This window comes from Ostrinia furnacalis, unplaced genomic scaffold (assembly GCF_004193835.3).
Source record: "Ostrinia furnacalis isolate ACB-3 unplaced genomic scaffold, ASM419383v2 OfSCF5989, whole genome shotgun sequence".
Lineage (NCBI taxonomy): Eukaryota > Metazoa > Arthropoda > Insecta > Lepidoptera > Crambidae > Ostrinia > Ostrinia furnacalis.
This window is the reverse complement of record NW_021136228.1, coordinates 132,770-159,787: the sequence shown is the minus strand read 5'-3', so window position 1 is coordinate 159,787 and position 27,018 is coordinate 132,770. Positions and strand designations below refer to the sequence as shown.

General features: G+C 45.4%; 3 protein-coding genes across 3 annotated transcripts; 1 reads left to right on the top strand and 2 right to left on the bottom strand.

The window, feature by feature from the left end:
- Positions 1 to 2,391: 2,391 nt before the first annotated feature.
- Positions 2,392 to 11,080, bottom strand: tej (tejas). The gene is made up of 11 exons (XM_028316889.1): positions 11,047 to 11,080; positions 10,645 to 10,853; positions 10,259 to 10,365; positions 9,684 to 10,123; positions 9,464 to 9,572; positions 8,119 to 8,344; positions 5,447 to 5,634; positions 4,664 to 4,805; positions 3,866 to 4,090; positions 2,922 to 3,311; positions 2,392 to 2,568 (listed from the first exon to the last, which is right to left on the bottom strand). Exons 2-11 carry the CDS (start codon positions 10,831 to 10,833, stop codon positions 2,392 to 2,394), a joined length of 2,193 nt encoding a protein of 730 aa, XP_028172690.1. The 5' UTR covers positions 10,834 to 10,853; positions 11,047 to 11,080.
- Positions 11,081 to 11,744: 664 nt separating this feature from the next.
- Positions 11,745 to 12,717, top strand: ND-30 (NADH:ubiquinone oxidoreductase core subunit S3). The gene has a single exon (XM_028316897.1). It carries the CDS (start codon positions 11,859 to 11,861, stop codon positions 12,654 to 12,656), a length of 798 nt encoding a protein of 265 aa, XP_028172698.1. The 5' UTR covers positions 11,745 to 11,858; the 3' UTR covers positions 12,657 to 12,717.
- Positions 12,718 to 13,786: 1,069 nt separating this feature from the next.
- On the bottom strand, positions 13,787 to 26,911 carry cactin (cactin, spliceosome C complex subunit). The gene is given in 14 exon segments (XM_028316888.1): positions 13,787 to 14,004; positions 14,425 to 14,569; positions 15,360 to 15,544; positions 16,299 to 16,593; positions 17,729 to 17,775; positions 17,906 to 18,200; positions 18,374 to 18,683; positions 18,816 to 18,939; positions 19,291 to 19,443; positions 19,668 to 19,801; positions 25,344 to 25,518; positions 25,788 to 26,025; positions 26,149 to 26,502; positions 26,592 to 26,911. Coding segments are annotated over 14 exon segments (2,646 nt in total). The 5' UTR covers positions 26,594 to 26,911; the 3' UTR covers positions 13,787 to 13,815.
- Between the last annotated feature and the right edge of the window lie 107 nt (positions 26,912 to 27,018).

The window sequence follows — 27,018 nt, the reverse complement described above, 5'->3', positions numbered from 1 at the left end:
TCTTGACCGACTCTCGGGAGCACTCGGATTAACAACTGACCCCATGGTGTCGCTACTCACCTACAGCTCGCCACAAAGCTTATGGAAGGCGGTCGTTGGGATACAGATTCAACACGAAGAGTCCCCTTCGAGATGCGATACAGCCAAAGACAGAATCCGCTAAGTGCACTATTGCAGATAAATGGGTACTAAACCGGGTCTATTCTGATAAAAAATTGCTGGACTGGCTACTGGATTTAGNTTTTGCCATAGTTTAAACACTTGCTTGCTAACTAAACATTGAAAAATATCCTCAAATATCAAATCAAATCAAATCAATTTTTCAATAAACGGTAATGATAAACAAAAGTAAGGTAAGGTACCACTAGGTAAGTTTCTATAGTCTAACCTAACAAAAAATTATACATCTGGTTGGCATGATAAAAAAAATGATAGTAACTTTTAAGTTACAAGACGGTGTAATAAGTTTGATGGTAAATACAACAAAAGTAAACTCTACGAGTGAACCTAACGGCCGGCACGGACAAGTCGGGGCATGAATCAACTGCGTTCTAACTTATTTTCCTATACTTCAATTTTAAGTTTGTCGAATCTTATATTTACAATGATTTTATGATTATATCAATAGAATTCGAAATAATAAATGAAATTGTACAAACATTTGAGAAAAAATATCGCACGAAATATACAAAACCGTGTACGATAATAAAACTGGGAGATGCATGGAAAACGCTAGATAAATTGTAATCTTACAATATACAGTACAGCAAGGATCTCTTAGCACTTTGCTGACATTGTTGTGAAGGCCCTATTGTGAAATTATGGTTACCACCTAATAAAATCCACTATTAGGAAACCAAAATTGGAGATTGTGATTTTATGACTCACGGTATATTTTTAAATTTTTTATGGAAATAAACAAAAAACGCTTACCAGACGGAAATCGAACAGGTGACAAAGCGCCAAAAGATCCTTGTCGCACTGTACCTACATCATCATCGTTAACTCGCGTCAGACAGTAAAAATATTTTCAAAAGGTCGTTCTCAGAACGAAAAGGGCGATAGAGCCGCGCGAGATTATGCACACGTAACCGAGCTTTCGATTCGTCAGTTCAGTTTTCTACTCGGCTGCGGATCTAACAGACTCAATTTCTTCGCTAACTCCAACCGCTTCCGAAGCAAAACACTCGAGACCGAGACCACGCTGGTCGGAGCCGAGTCGCTCGAGCCCGGCGACTCGCNCGTGGGATACTCCTAAGTATATTATAACCTGCCCAGGAGTATGAAAAATAATTGTACCAAGTTTCATTAAAATCCGTCGAGTAGTTTTTGTTTCTATAAGGAACATACAGACAGACACAAATATTTACTGATTGCATTTTTGGCATCAGTAATAACCCCCTGATAGTTATTTTGAAAATATATTTCATGTACAGAATTGACTTCTCTACAGATTTATTATAAGTATAGATAGTCTAACACCCAGACCGGTCACAGAAATTAAAATGCATCATTTCAATTTCTGCCCGGCCGAGAATCGAACCCGGGACCTCTCGGCACAGTAGTCCGTTCTGAACCACTACACCAAACGGCAGACGAATACATACCCATGACATTTAACACATTTTATTTTTTTCATCAAAACATTTAACTGATGATACAATAATTGATGTGTCCACGTGGGAATGTGTCTGATTGAAAATGTGTCCCGTTGAAATTGTGTCTCGTTGGAACCAAATCGGCTACTGGGATATTGATGAGACGACGGGACGCCTGCCACATCAAATGTCTCATCTTGATAATAACGGCAGACGGAGACTCGCCGCTCACTAAATGGGCCGCGGCGCTCCATTATAAGTTACCGGGTGGAGCAACATTGGTGTAAATGGTTAAGGTTATTAAGAGGTGAGACTGTGGGGCGCAAGATCGCGTTATCGGTTAGCATGTCCCCGGCGTTATGACAGTTTACACTTCCAACCTGGAGCATAGGTTTTGCTCTCGTGATTCACTCCTAACCGGCCGGTCAAGGCGAGCCAGGAGGCGAGGGCCAAATCAAAGCGGGCCCTCTGAAGATAGGTGTCCGAGGTGTCGCCACGCACCTAGCTCGTAACAAATCGGCCTGAAGAATATGTATACGAGTACCAAAATGTAGATTGTGATTTTATGACTCTCGGTATATTTTTAAATTTTTTATGGAAATTTTAAACAAAAAACGCTTACCAGACGGAAATCGAACAGGTGACAAAGCGCCAAAAGATCCTTGTCGCACCGTACATCATCATCGTTAACTCGCGTCAGACCAGTAAAAATATTTTCAAAAGGTCGTTCTCAGAACGAAAAAGGCGAGATTATGCACACGTAACTGAGCTTTCGATTCGTCAGTTCAGTTTTCTACTCGGCTGCGGATCTAACAGACTCAATTTCTTCGCTAACTCCAACCGCTTCCGAAGCAAAACACTCGAGACCGAGACCACGCTGGTCGGCGCTGAGTCGCTCGAGCCCGGCGACTCGTNTATACGGTGGAGGAATGGCCCGAAGCACCCATGGCCCGGTAGAACCTGGGTCGCCCTATGTGTGAGGCGATCATGCCGTCGCACCCATTCCTCTAATACAGGCAGAACTGCCTCTATGGTGCCTCGTAAAATTTGGCTGAGGGCCAGGCGTACCCTTCAGCACTCTAGGGCCTAGATCCTCAAGCTCCTACCTTTGGAAACCAAAAGGTAGTAAGTAACCTCTCGTGGTGCACGTACACATACATTTCCCCTTGGGACCTATGGTCACCTCGCAACTGGCGTCTATTCTCGGTTGTCGACACTAGCTTTGTCGCCACTGAGGATAAATGGCATAAATAATATCGATTGTCATCAGTGGTGACACATACTTNCTGCCATGCGGCGTGCGGTGTGGGCGTGCGGACTGACCAGCTTGTTCCAGTCGATGGGCATGAGCGCGTTGAGGCCGGAGACGTGCATGAGCAGCAGCGCGGCGTGCAGCAGCGCGGACGACAGCGCGGCCAGCTGCAGCAGCTGCACGCGCGGCGCCAGCGGCAGCTCGGCCGCGCGCAGCCCCACGGCCGCCCACACGCACGCCGCCGCCGCGCCCGCCAGCAGCACCACGCCCAGCGTGCACGCGCCGCGCGCCGTCAGCAGGTGCCGCGCGCGGCAGTACAGCGGCGCCAGCGCGCGCGCCCGCACGCCCGCCGCGCGCCGGTACTGCGCGTGCGAGTCCCACGAGCGCTCCGTGGCCTCCGTGCCGGCCGGCGAGCGCCCGCCGCCGCCCGCGCCGCACCCGCTCCCGGCTATCTCGAAATCCTGCGACGATGACAACTGACTAATGACTTAAGAAATGCGCGATTGTCGAAGATGTACAATTACAGTGTCGCTTTNGGTAAGTCGGAGATTCCGTTACATGTTTTTGACGTTCTTAGGACTAAGTAATATTTGCAATCCCCTAAGTTTACGTTATGTAGAACACATTTAGAGACAGTAACTAAAAAGATTTTTTTTATCCACAACGTGGAAGCTCTTGCTCTTCATCTGACCTGATGGAAAGTTGGAAACTGCTGGATGATCAGCGAGCTTCACCCGGAAAAGATAGATAAAATTAGATAAAAATTAAGCCACTAGGTCATGAAATTTGAAAAAATCACAAAATTAACGATAACTTCTAAACTACGAAAAATCGTAGAACATACATGGGGGTGAAATCGATAGGTCTAGTCCTCACCTATCACCTGCCTTCGGCTTGACACCTTACAAGAAACACCCTGTATAAGTACGAATAATTATGAAAAATGTGGATTAGGCCACTTTTACGCCGACGGCCTCATATTTAACACCGGCGCTCGGGCAGGGACGGGGCTCACCTCGCGGTCGACGGCGGCGACGTTGGCGACGAGGCGGCGGTCGCGCACGAGGTGCAGGAAGTGCGCGGCGGCGGCGTGCGGCCAGCGGCGGCCGGCGCCGGGCGGGCGCACGGCGGCGAGGCGCGCGCGCACGGCCTGCGCCGGCAGCGCCGCCCACGCGCGCCGCAGCGGCTTCAGCGCGCTCACCGCCACGCTCTCCACCGTGCCGTAGTCGATGTGCCGCACCTGCGACGAGGGACGCGCAGTGCCGTATTATCCATAAGGCACTTTAGGCCAGTGCCGAGGGGCCCACTATGACCAGGGGCCCAGCACTCCCGATAAAAAATGAAAAGAAAAAACATGTTAAAGATGATTTATCAGAAAAGGTCAATTTTCAAGAAGTAATAAATGATTTTGTATCCAAAAAAATTAGAAGGGTTAATATTTAAACATGCTTCTTAATCAGTACAATACTACATTTTTATTTTTTAATGTTTATGTTAGTTTTATAAAAATATGCAAGATTTTCCTATTCTTTGTTTCATTTTTAAATGACTCCGATACTTCGTCCTGTAGAATTGTGGCGAAAGTCTTTTCACTTGAAGGAAGGCGTATACTTTTGCGATAATGATGTTACCTTCATTCAATTTCGTAATGTAGACAGTAAAAATTTCCAAATTGCTTTGTTGTGGTATGAAAAAGGGGGGGGGGGGGCGAAACGAGTTGTGCCTAGGGGCCCCGAAATGGTTAATCCAGCCCTGGGGACGCGTGAGCTCGGGTCGTGACGTGTCGACGGACGCGTCGAGTCCGAGGGCCCACCTTGACGGTGTCGCAGTCCTGCACGCGCACGATGAGCGAGCGGTGCCAGTCGCCCTCGAACACGCTGCTGCAGTAGTGGCCGACGCGCACGGCGCCCAGCGCCAGCGAGCGGTCCTTGCCCTCGCCGTGCGTGTAGTACCTCCTGCGGACACCGACGGAAACCGATTTACAGAAACGATCACCTCAGTTATTTTTAATTTTTTTTATTAGGAAAACCAACAGCAATACAAATAATGAAACCTAAAATTATGTATCTGCTTAGCCATTTCAATGCAATCGCAAATGGAAGTCAAGATGTAAATAGACCATACGCTGTTACAAGAGCAGACATTTAAAGAATTTACAAGTGAAAACTTAATAGTCAACAGTACTTTTAAGCGTCGCCGGAGTGGGAGTTGGAAAAGTCTGAATTTAATAATTTATTTATAGTAGTGGGTTTGGTTCGAAATAATTCTAGGTCACTATTATTTTTTGATATATCGTTAAAAAATTTACTCGGACGAATAAAAAAAGAGTTGAGGCGATAATTTTTATTAACTCTGGGAATTGCTAGCGGCTGAGTACGTCCTACTGGTAGTTTTCGCGGAACCCAGATGTCTATTTTTTCTAATAGAGCTGGACAGTCGACATCGCCACTAATAATTTTCAACAGATAAAAAATATCGGATACTTGCCTACTTACTATTACAGGAAACACACAGAACTTCATTAACTAAATCGCAAGAATGGCTTACTCGCTCTGCCCCGGCACGAGGCAGGCGCAGGGAGGCCGCGAGTACTCACGTCATCTCGTCCATCATGTCGCCCATGGCGTCGTAGCCGTCGCCGAGGCGCAGCAGCCAGAAGTGCGAGGGCGAGTAGACCTCGCCCAGCATGACGCCGACGTTGTGGCCCGGCGCCAGCGCGCCCAGCGGCGCCGCCGGGATGCTCTCCATGAAGTGCATGCAGTCCTGCGGGAACACGTCCGGGTCCTGCGTCGAGCACACGAACAACCGTTTACACTTCCTGCAAAACTGGCCCATAGTGGCCCTACTCGCAAATAAAACTTTAACGTTTAAAAAGCAACGTATTACAAGACCTCAAGCTACCGAGGCGTGTGATCTAGCTCTACAGAACGCTTTAGAGTAAAAAAATCAATGTTAACATTTGCTTAGTTTTCATCTCGTTAGTAAAATGTATAATTAGCTAATGGTAATGATAATTTCATTCCATTAAAAAGGAATTCATTAGCCAATCGAGTAAATAACGTCATGTCATCAACTAATAGTTCCAAAAATCAACTTTCTTTTAAAAAACAGTACGTCAGCAGGAGGAGCGTTGGCCGATCGTACCTGAACCTACAGAATATTTTTGTTTTCTTCGCGAGGGTATTTAAAAAAAATCTACTCAATGTTTTCAACAATTTACACCATATTATTTATAGCTTATCTCAGAGTAGAGCACCGTTTCGTTTGACTTATGTCAGTAGTCGGCACTATGGCGATGCGATAGGGCTGTTCATCTCCGCGAGTTTGCATCAAAAACGAAACACGCGCGACTACACCTCCTGTAGACCTAAGATGCGCGCCGTAATAACTTTTATCGACACCAAAATGTATGGGCAAGATCGATAAAATGGCGTGATAACCGCTTATCGCGGCGCGCATCTTAGGCCCACTGAGATACCTAATCGACAGGACAATCACGAGCGAGTATTGATACACGCACGTGTATAATTCACCCATTTACATTGTAAAGACAATAAACTATATGTAAAAACGGTGGTGTAATTAATACTGTACAGTATTTTAACTGCCTGAATAATAATAGAAACACAAAATATAATTCATGTTTATTCATGTATTTCCTCTGCCATTTTCCACAGTTTGGCACCTCACGTCATACATCATTTTACCGAAGTCAGCCCTATGGCTTCGGCGCAGTAGAGATCACTGACGTTTGTTAACAAAATTGTGCCCGACTCTTGAGACAAGCTAAATTACACCATATTGTTAACGACATTGAGCATACATTTTTTAAATACCTTCGCGAAGAATATCTTCTGTACGTAGTTCTTATTATTATTCTGTGCTGACTGTTACAAGAAGTTAATGTGTTGCCATCTAGCGCACCGCACTTTTTCTTTCCATAGTGACTTTTTTTTTTACAATGGATAAAGGAAGAATATGGATGATGGATGCATTCTCGCGGAGATGAACAAGCCTGCCTGAACTACGAAGCGATTCGATATCGTAGTAAATAGAAGTCGGCTGTCAATGTAAAAATTGACCAAGTGCGTTTCGTGCCACGCGCAGTGTAGGGTTCCGTAGTTGTCCGTCGTTACCACAATATATTTCAGAAGCAAGCAATTTCTTCATCTAAAGTCACTTTTAATATTTTCTTCTACGGAATTTTTATAAGTAAGAAATTTTATAATACGCGAGTTAAACGACTATTACTCTTAAACTAACTGATCTTGACTGTTATAGTTTTCCTTGAAGTTTATAAAAAGCAACAGTTTAGTTTTTAGAGAGGGGGGTGGGGCGACTATAAGGGTTCCTTGTCAGGACTACGAACCTTAAAAGGTGACACCACAGAATAATAATAAGTACTACGTACAGAAGTTTTACTTCGCGAAGGTATTTAAAAAAATGTATGCTCAATGTCATTAGNGATGTACCGCGCGGAGTGAGCCAGGCCTGCCATTGTACACAGATAATATCTTACATGCAGCTTTTCATGTTACTACGTCACATTTTTTAAATACCTTCGCGAAGAATATCTTCTGTACTATTATTCTATGCTGACTGTTACAAGAAGTTAATGTGTTGCCATCTAGCGCACCGCACTTTTTCTTTCCATAGTGACTATTTTTTTTTTACAATGGATAAAGGAAGAATATGGATGATGGATGCATTCTCGCGGAGATGAACAAGCCTGCCTGAACTACGAAGCGATACGATACGTAGTAAATAGAAGTCGGCTGTCAATATAAAAATTGGCCAAGTGCGTGTCGTGTCACGCGCAGTGTAGGGTTCCTTAGTTGTCCGTCGTTACCACAATATATTTCAGAAGCAAGCAATTTCTTCATCTAAAGTCACTTTTAATATTTTATTTTGAAGATTTTTTATTAGTTAAGAAATTTGATAATACTTGAGTTAAACGACTATTACTCTTAAACTAACTAATCTATCTTGACTGTTTTAGTTTTCCTTGAAAGTTTATAAAAAGCAACAGTTTAGGCCCAGAACAGACGGTGAAACGCAACTGCAACGAAACTGCAACTACTAGTTACTTTTGAGTTGCATCTAAGTTTCTGCCATAGCGTCTGTTGAGAGACGACACATGACGCGACCAGTTTGAAACTTTCAGTTTCAGTTTCATTCATCAGAATCATCAGAAAGTTGCAGTTTCGTAGCAGTTGCGTTTCACCGTCTGTTCTGGGCCTTAGTTTTTAGAGGGGGGGTGACACTCACAAAGTCGATACCCGGCAGCGCGTCGTCAGGGTCGACTTGCTCAGGCGCGGCGGGCGCGTAGCGAGCCACGCTGAGCGGCACGTGGCGGCGCGGCGGCGCGGGCGCGGCGCTCAGCAGCCAGCCGTCGCCGGCGCGCGACACGTGCACGCCGCCCACGCCCACCGCCAGCGCCGCCACCGACGTCAGCCCGAAGCGCTCGAACTCCAGCTCGCGCTTGTACCGCTGCCTGCAATGCGTGTTCACAGTTGACACCACCGATCGATCGACGTACTTTCTCCCGTACATTTTGTATGGTAATACACCACTACATTTTTATCACCCAAAAAAATTTTAACAGGTTATGTAGAAACGTGTGAAAAATGTAAAGCAGAAGAAAAATAAATGTTTTTCATAAAGTTAATTTTTTTATTAAATTTTCTTTAGTCCTTATTTTACGCGTCATAGCTGGGTCACTCCGCTGCTCACTAGAGTAGTCGTACGCGCTCGCATATTGCCCCGATCTGTCTGTCTCGCTCACGCCTCGACCACGCTTCCAGTGTTAGTATTACATACTTAGCTAACTTAGACCATGTTGAGTTCTAATAAGTGTTACATTATCTTGCGTAAATAGTGCTAGCGACGCGTGTGTCCATAAATTACAAATTTTAGGATGAAATTTTGAGTAACTTTATTTAACTTTTTTTGCTTAAATAGGATCAGTATCAATAACTCATTACCCAGAATTTTTTTTTTCGGTGATAAAAATTTAGTGGTGTATAAGCGAAGTGATGTCAGTATTTTGTCAACTCAAACTACTTTCTTTGATTACCTACAATGCAACCAAAAATCTTAATTTACAGGTAATTTAAAATTATTTCTATATGTCACATGCCTACCTCTATTTTGTAACATCACTATAAATTGTAATATTACATGCAATAAATGTTTTGAATTAATTGAACCAGAATGAAGTGTCTTTTTACAAAAGTTGTGATTTCGAATTATTGGGGAATGGTGTCAAATCTGTTTCCAGTCTACGCACGCCGCGTTGCGCAACAGCGTGAGCGATGGAGGTGTGTGGCTTTAACACGATACCGGTCGAGTGAGTTCACATCGTTTGGTGGATCTCAAAATGACCTCTCTAATGTTAATTGGAAACTTTTATTTAGGACAAATTGTAGGGCATAAAACTGGATCCTGTGCGCCATAAAAAGTTTTGAAATTTTGTAACTGGTTTTTACTATGGCACGCGGAAAAGGGTCTATGCCGTAATTTTGATGGAAGTTCTTCGTATCAAAAAATATATGTGAAACCGTCTCTACACATTACATTATAGCTTTATTGTATTAAATCAATAACCTTTTACCTGTATAATGCAATCAGATCAGTACACCAAACACCTTCAGGGTGTTCTTCCACCAGATCTCTTATTTCCTTTTTTAATTCTTCTAACAACGCTGCTTTACTGCCTGTACCTAAAAAGAGTTCATAGACAAGAAAATAAATAAATGACAACAAAATAAGGAAATCTAGTGTTCAAAAATGTTTATTTTATTATTGTTTAAATTATGTAAAGCAATACGTACTTGATGAGGTCCGTCTCCCAGAGTCATCATCCCCTTTGGATGAGGCAATCCCCGAGTCATATTTGTCACTGCTCAAGTGCTGAGAACTATTGTAAAAAGGTAATCTTTTCTTCAGGAACTTTTGTAAAGCACTTTGGGAAGAGTTTAGATCTTGTAATCTCTCTTCTGCACCATTATCTTGCGATTTCTCTTTATTGCTAGCTATTGACTCTTGGCTTAGGGCTTGATCTTGAATGTTGAGTTTATTAATTGATTTATGTAATGGTATATTCCCAGATTCAGTTGTATAATTTTTGTTAATTGCAGTGTTTGTAGTAAGTTTTGGAGTAGTTGTATTGTGTTGTTTGTTCTTTGGAGCAGGAGGTATAAATGTGCTGGCTATTAAGTTTTTGGTTGATTTATTGATTATTTGTTCCGGAATACTTCTTCTTTTTCCTTTGCTAAAAAAATAATGTTGTTTAAGTGATAAAAAGTGTACACAGGCAATAAATTGGTGAAATCATGAGGTGTCTAAAAAGGTGTCCAATAATTAAAAAGTATTAAGTTGAAATATGCAGGAAGTATTTTTAACTTACAATTTCACATTTGTTGATAACTTTTGTCTCTGAACAAACTCATCAATATGCTTCAGCGCGTCAGGAACTATTAATGTTAATACAGGATTGTTCTGTGGCCCTTGAAACTGAAAATTTAAGTGCAATTTTTTAAAATTGATGTGGCGTGTAAATAGCCACACCAGGAATAAAAAATTGCGGGGAAGAAAGATGATGCGGGGGTCGGCTGGTGACTCCAAACATGAAAGTTGGACATAGGCCCAACCAAAAATATTATTTAACTTAATAATTTAATTTCCTAGTGATTTCGACTCACTATGTCAAATAATGTATACGCTAGAACAAATCCATTGTTTATTTTATGTAAACAATCTAACATCCGATTATTTCAGAATGAATTCACTTACCACAAAGCAATCACTGAAACGCTCTCGTAGAAACGTGACGGGGTCGCGGTAGCCGTACTTGGCGAGCGGCACCGGCGCGCCCATCATGTTGCGGTAGTCGCGCAGCAGCGCGCGCACGTCCACCTGCGTCGGGCTGGACACCACCAGCGACCGCAGCACGCTCTTCAGCTCCTGCAGCTCTGTATCCATGCTCGCCGGCTGGCTTCCACCTGCCGGCCACGGAACACGCTCGGAAATCAAGAAAAATGACAAGAACGACTGTCCGAAACATTTCTAACATTGTATTTGCAGACAGATACCTATAGTTTTATAGACCGCATAAAATTAATGCCACACTTGCAGGTAGGTATTGAAACGAAAACTTTATCTAATTTTACCATAAATACATTGGACATTACTCACGGTTGTATTTAAACGCTTGACTAGATATTTTTGATACTAGTTACTTGATGTACTTACATTAAATGAACAGATAAACCTTACTTTCAGTGAAATTCAGCAAAATTTTATCAAACAACCGTCTTCACAAAAACAATTTTGCAAAACTTGCCAAACTCGATGCCACAGATTATTGCCACAGTCTGTCAAATAGTGATGTATAATTTAAATATTTGATATTCAATTGCTAATTGTATTGTATCAACGCGATTTAATCGTAATATGACCAATATCCGATACCGAGTCATCATTGATTGTCGGAATTGTGGGGATTGTCCACTGATATCTGATAGGCCACATAATCAGCTGGACGATGTCCGTTTTAGAATTAAGATACTAACATTAGCCTAAGGTTTTTACTAACATTTAAAAGTGTACACTTTTTGCTGATGAAATATTTTATTTTGTATATTTATTTATAATTAAGAATATGTGGGCAAGGTGTCCGAAGTTCAAACAGAAACATGATGTATAAAAATTAAAAATGATGCAAATGGGGTGAAATAGTGTAGTGCTTGTAACTAACCGGTTTTGTGAATGTTGTGTACAAGATGCTGGCCTGCGATGAGAGCATTCGATATTGATCTTTTTTTTTTTTGGGATGGACTGTCCCGCTGTTCGATATTGATCATTGGCGCGTTAAAATATGAAATTTCATTTTGACATTAGGTATGTCACTTTGACACAAAGTTGGTGTTTTTGTGGTGGTGTGGTGAAAAATAATTCGATCGAATACGAATTACGTAAGGAAAATTTATAACTTGAAACAGGAAACAATGTCTTTCTTTTTGAAACGCACCGCAGGTGCAGCAGCTACTTTTGGACGCACTGTACTCAATAACTCGAAGCCTGCAATTATTCAACGCGTAGCCACTAAAACAGATCAAGCGGCTCCGCAGGTGGAGACCAGGCCCACTGTAGCCAAAGTGGACCCACTCCAGAAGACTCAGTTGATTGATTTTGGCAAATATATTGCAGAATGTTTACCTAAGTTTGTACAAAAGGTACAAATTACTGCAGGTAATGAATTGGAAGTGTTAGTCGCTCCTGAGGCGGTTTTGCCAGTGTTGTCGTTCCTCAAAGATCATCACAGCGCGCAGTTTGTTAACCTCGTGGACATCGCAGGCGTGGACGTGCCAACGAGGCCAAACCGCTTCGAAATTGTTTACAATTTGTTATCCCTACGCTACAATTCAAGAATCAGAGTAAAGACCTATACCGACGAACTGACGCCAGTCGATTCCGCTTGCGACATTTTTAAGGCTGCCAATTGGTACGAAAGAGAAATTTGGGACATGTATGGGGTGTTCTTTGCTAACCACCCTGATTTGAGGAGGATTTTGACTGACTATGGCTTTGAGGGCCACCCATTCAGGAAGGACTTCCCTCTAAGTGGCTATGTGGAGGTCCGTTATGACGATGAACAGAAGCGTGTGGTGGTGGAGCCCCTAGAGTTGGCTCAGGAGTTCAGACGGTTCGAGCTTAGTGCACCATGGGAGCAGTTTCCTAATTTCAGAGCCAATCCCACTGCTGAAGAAGTTACCAATCCTGGCGATGACAAACCACAGCAATAAATAAATTATTCTCAATCAATAGTGTACAGAAAAATTGTTTAAAGATTAAATCATTTAGAAATAAAATTTAACTTTGATTCAACTAACTGCTTTCATAACCAACCCAATTAGATTTTTTTCTGAAATATTTTAAATTGTTGTTCTTGAACACTGATCAATCTACCACAGTACAGTCAGCGTCAAATAGTTTGTCAGACCCAGTGGCCAAATACACTCGACATCAAATAAATCGCACCTCCCGCGACAAGCACTTTCAAACGTATGCATCCCCACTTCCCACTAATATTGGCACCATTTAAAAGCCTAGTTCTAAACTTCATTTCATTAAAGGAAAGGTTTTTATCCTAAAAATGTGTCTTTAGAAGGATCCAGAGTCACTTCTTCAAAAAATAGGTAGTTAAGCTTGATCCAACTTTTATGGCTATAAAACTGTTAAGTTGGGATTAATCGCTATCAATCTGTTAAAGACGACACGTGAGATCATTATTTGGTTTTATAACCATAAAAATTGGGTTAATTGATCCCAGAGGTGAGCCCAAAGTGAGGTCTTTTTTCAAGTCACATTTATGGTATATGTTAATAATGTATTAAGAAATTAAATGTGTTTTTCTTTAATGATATTTATTGGGCTTTCAAATAACACCAATATCGTTGGGGCACCATGATTGTGTCAGTAGAAAATCTTTAAAGTTCGCGTCGCGGATGGTGCGATTTATTTGATGTTGAGTGTAGTAACACAACCTTATTCCAATTATAATAAAAATGTTGTTGCGAACTTATTGGCTACTTTGGGTGTCACGATTTTTTTAAAGCTGACTGTACATAGAATATTCTACTATCACCTGACTACAAAGGTAGTTGGGGGACAACAGGACTGCACCAATGACTCGTCTAATTAGTAGATAGAAATCCGCTTCGTGAGTTCTTAAGGCGGTTATCACGGAGCGCGTGATTTTCATATAAAATATCACGCGCGCGGACGCGTTGTCAGTGTGAAGTGCCGCGCGTGTTTTCTATACAAACTGAGGTACTTGCATACAATGATTAAATCTGTCCGGAGCGCGGCGCAGTGTGATAACCGCCTAAAATTCAAATAGTAAAAAAGAGGGTAGACAAAATGAATGAGCCAGTACATTTGAACAATATATTGATCGGCAGTCTACCGGCGGTAGCGGTAGCGCTTGAAGTGGAACCACAGCTGGAAGATGTTGTTGTGGAAGTGGCAGCGGAAGCCGCGCTTGTACGAGTACTCCCACTCGCGGTTGACGATCTTGAACGCGATGTCCTCGTAGGGCGGCCCGGCGTGGAAGCGCAGCACGGCGAAGTCGGGGTTCTCGGGGCATGCTTTCTGAAATTCAAATAATCGTTTCAAATCAGTAATTTATCTCTTTCATTCATTTCAATTTAAAAATGGGNAATACATGCCTTTAAAAATTAGTTTAGAGCAGCCTTTCCCAAGGGGGCGAAAACGCCCCCTTGTGTGCGCGGTAGGCCTAAAGGGCGGTAAGAGACCCAGAAAAAAATCTGGCTGTTGTGTAGAGACTTGGGAGGCGGTTTGTAATTTCATTTGAAGGACTCTTAGACATCGACTGAGCACTCGACTCTCGACTAAAAATGGGGACGCTTAAAAATAATTTATTCGCAAAGTGGGCAGTAGACAAAATAAGTTTGGGAACCCCTGGTCTAGAGCATTGGCAGCTATGTTGTGGATAAAAAAAACTATATCTTACTAACACAAAAGCATTCAGACTAGATAAATGTGACTTACGAGTGAGAACTCTGGCGTGGCGCTCTTGTCGATGAGGTCGGGGTAGAAGATGTTGAACTTGTAGCCCTGCACGATCTTGGGCGGCGGGTTGTCCATGTCGTAGTGCGTCTGGTTGTACTTGTTCCACTCGAAGCCCGTGTGCACTCTGTAGGTGAACAAATGTTTGATAAAACAAAATCTACAATAAGGCCTCGATAGCACTGTAAAATCATAGAAATGAGCGGAATTTTTAAAATCACAGAAGTCCATTCTAGATAAAAAAGACAATATTTAGGCCTGGTTCACATTAACCGCGCGGTTTCTGGGTTATTCTCATTAGTGAGGCACTGTGCGGTTACGGTTTGAATCAAATGTACGGGAACTGCCAGAAACCGTGCGATTATTGCTGTCTGAACCAGGCCTTAAGAGTTAACTATAATGCAAATACAAACTTGAATGTAGAGACGAACTTGACCTTCATTGGTTGGGTTTTTATTGGCGGTCAAGCTGTAGATCCTGGCTACACAGAAGTTGCAGCAGTGGGAAAGAGGTGGAGACGATAGTCCCGATAGAATGCAAACCTGTTGTTACTAACAAGGCTCAAGGTCACCCAAAGGGCGATGGAGCGGGCTATGCTTGGAGTTTCCCTGCGTGATCGAATCAGAAATGAGGAGATCCACAGGAGAACCAAAGTGACCGATACACAGTGACAGTGGGCGGGGCACATAGCTCGTAGAGACGATGGCCGTTGGGGCAAAAAAAGTTCTCGAGTGGCGACCACGGGCTGGAAGACGTAGCGTGGGCAGGCCTTCTACTAGGTGGACCGACGATCTGGTAAAGGTCGCGGGAAGAGCCTGGATGCGGGCAGCGCAGGACCGTGCATTGTGGAAAACCTTGGAGGAGGCCTTTGTCCAGCAGTAGACGTCATTTGGCTGAAACGAACGAACGAACTATACCTGTTGAAGTAGCGCGGCTTGCGCGGGCGGTATTTGTCGGCCCACAGGCAGGGCGCGTCGGGCAGCGCGTGCTCGCCGGCGAAGGGCGCGTGGTCCGGCGCCGCGCCGCCGCCCGCCGCCAGCGCCCGCGCCGCCAGCCGCTCCAGCGCCGCCGTGCTGCTGCCCTCGCCCGCCGGCGAGCTCGTCTGCAACATAACAATTGTCAAATGCTGTTCAAACTCATATAGATGACCCAAGCTGAACTGTCCCACCAAACTCAATGACAGGGGGGCGCTACCATCGTTCAACTATATGGTTTCCAACATGGCAAAAATCTGAACCAGCGATCCGGTATTGACGGTGGCGCCCCACTGTCAATGTCATGCATAGGATAGTTCAGTATTTTGGAACTATAACTGCGAGTGCGATATGCCATTTTGAACTTTATTGTTACAACAGTAAAGTTCAAATGGCCGTGACTTTTTAGTGATACCTACCGTGCGGTATTACACTCGCAGTAAAATACAGGATTAACGTTTACAATAAACTTGTCTCATACGTAAATCGGTTGACAAAAGTCGAGTTATTCTGACTAACAGACGTGATCCATCCAAGTAAGTTACCGACTAGCCTCTTGCACACACAACTTGCACACAGTCGTTATTGCTTTGTGCCAGATCACCTAGCATTAAACACTGTCAGTCTGCGTGAAAACCGCGCTTTCACCCCGTCCCAAGCACGGTTGGAATTTATTTATTTATTTATTAGGTCTACCAACATTGTTACATAACAACATGTACACTTAAAATGACAATTATGAACAAAGTTACAATGCAACAACAATTATAGACTGACACAACACGCAATTTAGATTCAATGCAGTTTGTTCCGAACCGTTCCATTGAGAATTGTGAGAACACAAAAAATAAAAACTTCAAACAATTTAATCTATGCACTCACCATAGCGGCGAGTGGGGGCGGCGCGCGCGCAGCCTGTGCACTAGCAGCGTGCGCGTGCAGCGCGTGGCGCAGGAAGCTCACGCGCTGCTCGTCGTCCGCCACGTCCGTCAGCAGCGTCGCGGGCTCCAGCGCCGCCGGCGGCAGCAGCGCGGGCGAGTAGCGGCCGCTGCGGTACAGCGCCACGCACGCCGCGCTGTCGTCCTCCGAGTCGGAGCCGTCGTCGTCGGGCGCGGCCGATGCTGACGGCTCGGCCTTCTCCTCCTCCTTCGGCTCCGCGTCGGGGGTGTCGGACGTTCTGGAAATTGTTTTAAATAAATAAATAAAATAAAAGGTATTTATTTCAGGCATAGCCCATAAAAGTGTTAGTAACAAAGGTCTTATAAACTATGGTTAGTAAATCACACAGTAACCTTAACACAATTAACGAACGACAATTTGGTGTCTTTAGTAAGATGGACGCGTGTCCAGTGCTGCATGATGGCACTGTCCACGTCCAACCTCGCCGCGACACTCTGCAGGAGGCTGTTGGAGCTGCCACGCACACGGTGGATCAGGGACGCAGTGCGCTTTCTTAAAATGGCAGCAAAGCTATCTACTCGAGCTTCTGCCAGCATCCCTGATGCACTGCAGTATCGTTTTAAACGGTATTACCAGGACCGGACCGTGAGTTTGGGGGGCCCTGGGCTAATACTACTTAGGGGCCCTACTATCACATTATCGTCTATTTTTTACTTTGACTTGACTTAGCTAGCTAGGGGCCCCTTGAATCCACGGGGCCCTGGGCTGAAGCCCAAAAAGCCATATGGTAGATCCGGCCCTGGGTGTTACAGTTTTTAAAAATTCTGAAGCTCAGATGAAAAGACTTAGCTAAGTTGAAATGAAGTGGAGAAAGAAGACCTCCACTTCGCCTCTGGACGCATATTTCCCAGTGGTTGTGGCGGGGCTGCGGGGATGGAAGGCACATTAACGTGCTAAGNTGCTGCTGCCCTCGCCCGCCGGCGAGCTCGTCTGCAACATAACACTTGTCAAATGCTGTTCAAACTCATATAGATGACCCAAGCTGAACTGTCCCACCAAACTCAATGACAGGGGGGCGCTACCATCGTTCAACTATATGGTTTCCAACATGGCAAAAATCGGAACCAGCGATCCGGTATTGACGGTGGCGCCCCACTGTCAATGTCATGCATAGGATAGTTCAGTATTTTGGAACTATAACTGCGAGTGCGATATGCCATTTTGAAATTTATTGTTTAGCAGTAAAGTTCAAAATGGCCGTGACTTTTTAGTGATACCTACCGTGCGGTATTACACTCGCAGTGATGATATAGAATTAACGTACTTATACAATAAACGTGTCTCATACGTAAATCGGTTGACAAAAATCGAGTTTTTCCGACTAACAGACATGATCCATCCAAGTAAATTACCGACTACACTCATGCACACAGTCGTTGTCGCTTTGCGCCAGGTTCACCTTGCATTACACACTGCTATCAGTCTGCGTGAAAATATCACACCGCGCATTCACCCCGTCCCAGGCACTTCGGGTGTGAATCGTGAGAACATATTAAAAAAAACTCAAACAATTTAATCTATGCACTCACCATAGCGGCGAGTGGGGGCGGCGCGCGCGCAGCCTGCGCGCTGGCGGCGTGCGCGTGCAGCGCGTGGCGCAGGAAGCTCACGCGCTGCTCGTCGTCCGCCACGTCCGTCAGAATCGTCGCGGGCTCGAGCGCCGCCGGCGACAGCAGCGCGGGCGAGTAGCGGCCGCTGCGGTACAGCGCCACGCACGCCGCGCTGTCGTCCTCCGAGTCGGAGCCGTCGTCGTCGGGCGCGGCTGATGCTGACGGCTCGGCCTTCTCCTCCTCCTTGGGCTCCGCGTCGGGAGTGTCGGACGTTCTGGAAAGTTTTGAACGGTGTTACAGATTTTGAAAATTCTGAAGCTCAGATGAAAAGACTTAGCCAAGTTGAAATGATGTGGAACTTAGTTCTGGACGCATTACGTACGTTGTGACGGGGCTGCGGGGATGGAAGGCACGTTAAAAAACGTGCTAAGTACAAAGGACACTCACTGCGGCTGCGGCTGGCGGGCGGCGTCGGCGGCGGAGGCGGGCCCGGCGTCGGCGGCGGCGGGCGGCTGCACGCCCTGCTCCTGCTTGAGCAGCTGCAGCTTGCGGCGCAGGTTGCTGGTGCCGGTCGCGGGACATGCAGTATGATTGTGGACTCACTGCGGCTGCGGCTGGCGGGCGGCGTCGGCGGCGGAGGCGGGCCCGGCGTCGGCGGCGGCGGGCGGCTGCACGCCCTGCTCCTGCTTGAGCAGCTGCAGCTTGCGGCGCAGGTTGCTCTGGTGCCGGTCGCGCAGCCGCGCGCGAGACATGTGCGCTGCAGAGAAATGTTAACATTATATGACACGACTGCTACGAGGGTGAGAGGAAACTACGAACGCGGAGCTCTTGGCTTGCATCTCACGTGGTAGAAAGATAAGATAGTATAGTATGTAGGTGGCTGACTGACCCTTGAGCTGGCTGAGCAGGCTCTCCCAGTAGCCGACGTCGACGCCGTCGCGGCGGCCGCTGATCTTCTGCTCGATCTGCGTCTGCAGCGCCTCCAGCTGCGCGCCCGTCTTGCCCTTGAAGATCTGCACACACATAAATTAAACAATTAGACAGAACCTACCTTTTACCTCGGTGAACAGTTCGGGTCTTAGTTTAGCCCAAAATTTACACAAGTCAAGTATCTGCGTGAAACCTTATGATACACTATGAGAAGTATTTGCAAGCACGCAGGTGTGAACCCTATGAGTAAATTGAAATAATTTTGGATCAGCGGTAGCGTTTAAAAAATGCACGGAAATTAAGCATTTTACATATCTACCCTGCGGGATAGATTGCCCTAGTGCTCCGTACTCGCCTTTAAATGAGAGGAATGTGACCTCCGGGAACTCTCAAAATGTTATTACGTCACGCATCCACGCTAGTCTGGGCTGTACCTGCGTGACGTCGTCGGCCACGGCCTGGTGCACGCCGTCGCGGCGCGCGTCGGGCGCGGCCAGGCGCCGCAGCTTGGCCAGCTCGTCCAGCACGATGGTGCGCACGTCCTCCCAGTAGCCCTGGTTGTCCGCGCTCTCCAGCTCCTGGTACACCTGCAGCAGAAGGGACCACATCAGTCGCGGCCAAACAAACCTAGACTTTGAATACACTCTTAGCCTTTAAAGCAGTCTCCAGCGCGTGTTTTGCCATACACAATCATCAAAAACATGACAACACAAAATTGTCTATAAAAAACATTATTGGGCAAAAGACACGCGCTGGAGACCCGGCTTTACGTTGTCAAATATAAAAGTAGTAATAAGTTTTGTATTGTTACCTTGATGTCCTCGAGAAGATCTTCGAGGTCCTGCGCCTGTAGCCCGTTAAGGTAAGTGTAGGGCTCGTGCATCTCCAGTGCGTCCACGCACTCCTCCGAGCTCACGTACCACGCCAGCAGGTCGATTGGCTTGGCTGAACACAGGATAAAGGGTTACTGGTTTAAAACCAAACTTTTTGTAAAAAAATAAATAAAAAAAACTTTTATCCCCCAATCTCTACTATTGTCCCCCTCTTTCACCCCCAAAGGACATCATCCATTTTGGTCCAAAATCAAAAGTGCCGGCCAAAAACTAAAAGTGCTGTATTCTGATCAGGGTTCGAGGATATATATCAAGGGATATATATCTTGATATATATCGGATATATATCCGATATATATCCAGCCGGTTTTGATGATATATATCAATTTTTAAAATTTGTAACTGTATTTGTACATTTTCACATAAGATTTTTGTTTTTTAGTTGATTTTGCCGTATTTACAAGAAGATTTTATGTTTTTGCTTTATTTGTCTGATTTTAAGTTTTAAAAACATTAAAAACATGTTTATGTGACACATATGCAATGGTATTCATAAATAATACAATAAAATAATAGTATAGCTTTCATACAAATTTGATATATATCAAAGTTGATATATATCGGATATATATCATAAATATCCGATATTTTGATATTTATAATAAATATCGGATATTTTCGAACCCTGATTCTGATAGAATACGTCCGCCTTAGCATTTATTACTATGGCACCAAAGCTGTAGCACCACTGTGCATCGTAGTATTTGAGTTCTAAAAATATATGAAACGACCGACTTTGATCTCAAATACTACGACGTACAGTGGTGCTACAGCTTTGGTGTCATAGTAACAAATGCTAAAGCGGACGTATTCTGTCAGAATACAGCACTTTTTTTTTTATANTGTGGATTAAAAAACTATATCTTACTATACACAAAAGCATTTAGACTAGATAAATGTGACTTACGAGTGAGAACTCTGGCGTGGCGCTCTTGTCGATGAGGTCGGGGTAGAAGATGTTGAACTTGTAGCCCTGCACGATCTTGGGCGGCGGGTTGTCCATGTCGTAGTGCGTCTGGTTGTACTTGTTCCACTCGAAGCCCGTGTGCACTCTGTAGGTAAACAAATGTTTGTTATTAAAACATAAACTCTACAATATAGCCTCGATAGCACTGGAAAACCATAGAAATGAGCGGGGCTTTTTAAAATCACAGAGAAGTCACTGGTTCACATTAACCGCGCGATTTCTGGGTCATTATCATTAGCGAAGCACCGTGCGGTTACGGTTTGAATGAAATGTACGGGAACTGCTAGAAACCGTGCGATTAACCGTGCTGTCTGCACCAGGCCTTAAGAGTTAACTATAGTGCAAATATAAACTTGATGTAGAGACAAACTTGACCTTCATTGGTTGGGTTTTTATTGGCGGTCAAGCTGTAGACCCTGGACCCTTGACCTTCATTGGTTGGGTTTTTATTGGCGGTCAAGCTGTAGACACATGAGTTGCAGCAGTGGGAAAGAGGTGGAGACAATAGTTCCGATAGAATGCAAATACTATACCTGTTGTTACTAAGAAGGCTCAAGGTCACCCAAAGGGCGATGGAGCGGGCTATGCTTGGAGTTTCCCTGCGTGATCGAATCAGAAATGAGGAGATTCACAGGAGAACCAAAGTGACCGATATAGATCGCAGAATTGCTAAAATCAAGTGGCAGTGGGCGGGGCACATAGCTCGTAGAGACGATGGCCGTTGGGGCAGAAAAGTTCTCGAGTGGCGACCACGGGCTGGAAGACGTAGCGTGGGCAGGCCTCCTACTAGGTGGACCGACGATCTGGTAAAGGTCGCGGGAAGAGCCTGGGTGCGGGCAGCGCAGGACCGTGCATTGTGGAAAACCTTGGAGGAGGCCTTTGTCCAGCAGTAGACGTCATTTGGCTGAAACGAACGAACGAACTATACCTGTTGAAGTATCGCGGCTTGCGCGGGCGGTACTTGTCGGCCCACAGGCAGGGCGCGTCGGGCAGCGCGTGCTCGCCGGCGAAGGGCGCGTGGTCCGGCGCCGCGCCGCCGCCCGCCGCCAGCGCCCGCGCCGCCAGCCGCTCCAGCGCCGCCGTGCTGCTGCCCTCGCCCGCCGGCGAGCTCGTCTGCAACATAACAATTGTCAAATGCTGTTCAAACTCATATAGATGACCCAAGCTGAACTGTCCCACCAAACTCAATGACAGGGGGGCGCTACCATCGTTCAACTATATGGTTTCCAACATGGCAAAAATCTGAACCAGCGATCCGGTATTGACGGTGGCGCCCCACTGTCAATGTCATGCATAGGATAGTTCAGTATTTTGGAACTATAACTGCGAGTGCGATATGCCATTTTGAACTTTATTGTTACAACAGTAAAGTTCAAATGGCCGTGACTTTTTAGTGATACCTACCGTGCGGTATTACACTCGCAGTAAAATACAGGATTAACGTTTACAATAAACTTGTCTCATACGTAAATCGGTTGACAAAAGTCGAGTTATTCTGACTAACAGACGTGATCCATCCAAGTAAGTTACCGACTAGCCTCTTGCACACACAACTTGCACACAGTCGTTATTGCTTTGTGCCAGATCACCTAGCATTAAACACTGTCAGTCTGCGTGAAAACCGCGCTTTCACCCCGTCCCAAGCACGGTTGGAATTTATTTATTTATTTATTAGGTCTACCAACATTGTTACATAACAACATGTACACTTAAAATGACAATTATGAACAAAGTTACAATGCAACAACAATTATAGACTGACACAACACGCAATTTAGATTCAATGCAGTTTGTTCCGAACCGTTCCATTGAGAATTGTGAGAACACAAAAAATAAAAACTTCAAACAATTTAATCTATGCACTCACCATAGCGGCGAGTGGGGGCGGCGCGCGCGCAGCCTGTGCACTAGCAGCGTGCGCGTGCAGCGCGTGGCGCAGGAAGCTCACGCGCTGCTCGTCGTCCGCCACGTCCGTCAGCAGCGTCGCGGGCTCCAGCGCCGCCGGCGGCAGCAGCGCGGGCGAGTAGCGGCCGCTGCGGTACAGCGCCACGCACGCCGCGCTGTCGTCCTCCGAGTCGGAGCCGTCGTCGTCGGGCGCGGCCGATGCTGACGGCTCGGCCTTCTCCTCCTCCTTCGGCTCCGCGTCGGGGGTGTCGGACGTTCTGGAAATTGTTTTAAATAAATAAATAAAATAAAAGGTATTTATTTCAGGCATAGCCCATAAAAGTGTTAGTAACAAAGGTCTTATAAACTATGGTTAGTAAATCACACAGTAACCTTAACACAATTAACGAACGACAATTTGGTGTCTTTAGTAAGATGGACGCGTGTCCAGTGCTGCATGATGGCACTGTCCACGTCCAACCTCGCCGCGACACTCTGCAGGAGGCTGTTGGAGCTGCCACGCACACGGTGGATCAGGGACGCAGTGCGCTTTCTTAAAATGGCAGCAAAGCTATCTACTCGAGCTTCTGCCAGCATCCCTGATGCACTGCAGTATCGTTTTAAACGGTATTACCAGGACCGGACCGTGAGTTTGGGGGGCCCTGGGCTAATACTACTTAGGGGCCCTACTATCACATTATCGTCTATTTTTTACTTTGACTTGACTTAGCTAGCTAGGGGCCCCTTGAATCCACGGGGCCCTGGGCTGAAGCCCAAAAAGCCATATGGTAGATCCGGCCCTGGGTGTTACAGTTTTTAAAAATTCTGAAGCTCAGATGAAAAGACTTAGCTAAGTTGAAATGAAGTGGAGAAAGAAGACCTCCACTTCGCCTCTGGACGCATATTTCCCAGTGGTTGTGGCGGGGCTGCGGGGATGGAAGGCACATTAACGTGCTAAGTACAAAGGACACTCACTGCGGCTGCGGCTGGCGGGCGGCGTCGGCGGCGGAGGCGGGCCCGGCGTCGGCGGCGGCGGGCGGCTGCACGCCCTGCTCCTGCTTGAGCAGCTGCAGCTTGCGGCGCAGGTTGCTCTGGTGCCGGTCGCGCAGCCGCGCGCGAGACATGTGCGCTGCAGAGAAATGTTAACATTATATGACACAACTGGCTGAAGGGTGGAAGGAATCTTGACTACAGTGGAGCAGCTCTTGGCTTGCATCTCACGTGGTAGGTACTTAATGTGCATTTTTTTCAATTCTTTTATTGGAAACTGTTTTCAAATGCGATAGTCTACATTAGTTTTATTTCAAAAAAATTTACGCAAATAAATAACCCATAGATGCACACAAAACGAAGCAAAAAACGACTTTAGTCCCTATCCTCTTCTTCTTAGTCGGGCACTCTTGTCAGAGTGGTCGTGGTTGCGCTGACGAGGTACATGGTGAGGTGATGTTATCTCCGAGGGTAGCTCTCCTGGCGATGTGCTTCCATTTCTGACGGTAGTCCCTATCACCTCGTTAATAAGAATTTTGTTCAAATCGTATTTCGCGTAAGTACTGACCCTTGAGCTGGCTGAGCAGGCTCTCCCAGTAGCCGACGTCGACGCCGTCGCGGCGGCCGCTGATCTTCTGCTCGATCTGCGTCTGCAGCGCCTCCAGCTGCGCGCCCGTCTTGCCCTTGAAGATCTGCACACACATATTAATTAAATATTAACGAGAACCTACCTTCTACTTCTGCCCCTAGAGGCTAGAATGAGTGAACAGTTCGGATTCTAATTGAGTCCAAAATTTATACCATGTCATGTGCGTGAAATATTAGTATACACTACAGCAAGTTTTTGCAAGCATGCACCTGCACCTGCATGAGCCCTATGAGTAAACTTTCATCATTTTGGATCAGCGTCAGCGAATAAAAAACGCACGGAAATTAAGCATTAAATTACATATCAACCCTGCGGGATAGATTACCCTAGTGCTCCGTACTCGCCTTTAAATGAGAGGAATGTGACCTCCGGGTACTCTAAAATGTTATTACGTCACGCATCCACGCTAGTCTGGGCTGTACCTGCGTGACGTCGTCGGCCACGGCCTGGTGCACGCCGTCGCGGCGCGCGTCGGGCGCGGCCAGGCGCCGCAGCTTGGCCAGCTCGTCCAGCACGATGGTGCGCACGTCCTCCCAGTAGCCCTGGTTGTCCGCGCTCTCCAGCTCCTGGTACACCTGCAGCATAAGAGACCACATCAGTCGCGGCCAAACAAATCTAGACTTTGAACGCATTCTTAGCCTTTAAAGCAGTCTCCAGCGCGTGTTTTGCCGTACACAGTCATCAAAAACATGACAAATAACACAAAATTGTCTATAAAAAAAATTATTGGGCAAAAGACACGCGCTGGAGACCCGGCTTTACGTTGTCAAAAATAAAAGTAGGAATAAGTTTTGTATGGTTACCTTGATGTCCTCGAGAAGATCTTCGAGGTCCTGCGCCTGTAGCCCGTTAAGGTAAGTGTAGGGCTCGTGCATCTCCAGTGCGTCCACGCACTCCTCCGAGCTCACATACCACGCCAGCAGGTCGATTGGCTTGGCTGAAGACAGGATAAAGGGTTACTGGTTTAAAACCGAACTTTTTGTAAAAAAATAAATAAAAAAAACTTTTATCCCCCAATCTCTACTATTATCCCCCTCTTTCACCCCAATTTTTTTTGCAAGATACAGGCATTATCGTCACTGTGCTAGGGTCCAGCAGGTTCACCTCTCTGGTCGCGGATGCGGATCTGCGAGCGCAGGCGCGCCTGGTGCAGGTGGAAGGCGTCCTCGTGGCGCGCCCAGCTGCTGAACTGCGCCGCCTCGCGCGCGCGCGCCGCCGCCGCCGCCTCCGCCTCGCGCGCCGCGCGCTCTGCCTCGCGCTCTAGGCGACGTTGCTTTACCTGGCCACAGTTGATTAGCCTAAGTTAGCTTGTCACTATACATTCAGTTGGCAGTCATTATAAATTGAAAATCACTTCAAATGTGAATGAAAAGCAATATCTTTATTTTTGTTTCTCTTTAATTTATTTACAAAAACAGCACAAATAGATAGTTTAGAATAGTACCTTGAAATTACAACAGAAAATGCCCAATATTTGAAACCTCTTGAAAAAGCTAGCTAAAAAGGAAGAGATCAAAAATAANAAAAATTACCAGAATGGTTACTTACTTTTTCCAATTCAATCTTGTTCTCCATCTGTTTCTGCCTGTTTAAAGCTTCCAGCTCATCCCTGGAGACTGTCTTGACCCCTTCCTTGGCAAGTTTCTTAGTCCAGACAAATGTATTGGTCAGTGCCGAGTCCCCAAATGGGTTATCCTGGTTGGTATAACATTGATATTCATTGTCCCAACCCATTCTCTCACGTCTCTTGCGCTCTTTTTCTTGCTTTTCCTTAAGGCGACGAGCCCTAAAATTATGTTATAATATGTAGAATTTAAAACGTTTATCATGAAAAACAAATCATGTTACAAAAGAATTATTGTAAGTATAAAAAAAACAACGATCAATAATAGGCAAAGATCAATCTTACCTCTTCTCTTCTGGAGTCTCATTAGCTTTCATCAACTCTTTCTGTTTTTGTTTCTCTTCCTTCAGACGCTGCCTTTCGGCTTCCAACCTTTGCAGGAGTTTCAATTCCTCTTCATCTGTGTCACTACTCGAACTACTGCTAGAAGATGACTCCCTTTTCTTCTTCTTTTTACTTTTCTTCTTGGACTTTTTGTCTTTTTTCTTTTTGTCACGACTGGAAGATCTATGTTTAGTTCTGGCTGGAGAGTGAGATTTTGACCGTCTATCTTTACTCCTGGTCCTGTGGTCACGGTGCCGATCTATTGATCTATTTTCAGACCGATCGCGATGCCTCATCACTTCGTGCCTTGAAGACCTACAACAGTTTGTAGTTCAAGTCAACCTTGTGTAAACATATTTGGTATTGGGTTATAATTAATAACAAGTATATTAAAACATACTTACATGATGTACAAAGCTCACGGTAACGATAAACAAAATATGTATATGGATTTATATTTACAGTAAACCTATTTCACAATAATTGCTATCAAAAATAAGGGCAAGTTTGGAGGTGTCCCCATATGTTTCCCTCACAATATACGATGTTATACTAAACTACGTAATATCTGTGTTTGAGTTACGAATCATCATTATCTTTATTTCTTTATAATTATAACGATTCAGGAAATAAGTAAGACGGAAATCGAAAATTGCAAATGAAATCACGAAATCACCAACCAAACAAACACCATCACCAAAATTGACAGTGACAATGGAATGACACTTGCTCGCCACGCCACAGATTATTGAATAGTAGGGAGAGGCTCAAAATTTTATTCACCCCATTTCTTGTCCTCAAGCCACCCAGCCGGCTGTCCTGTCCACATAC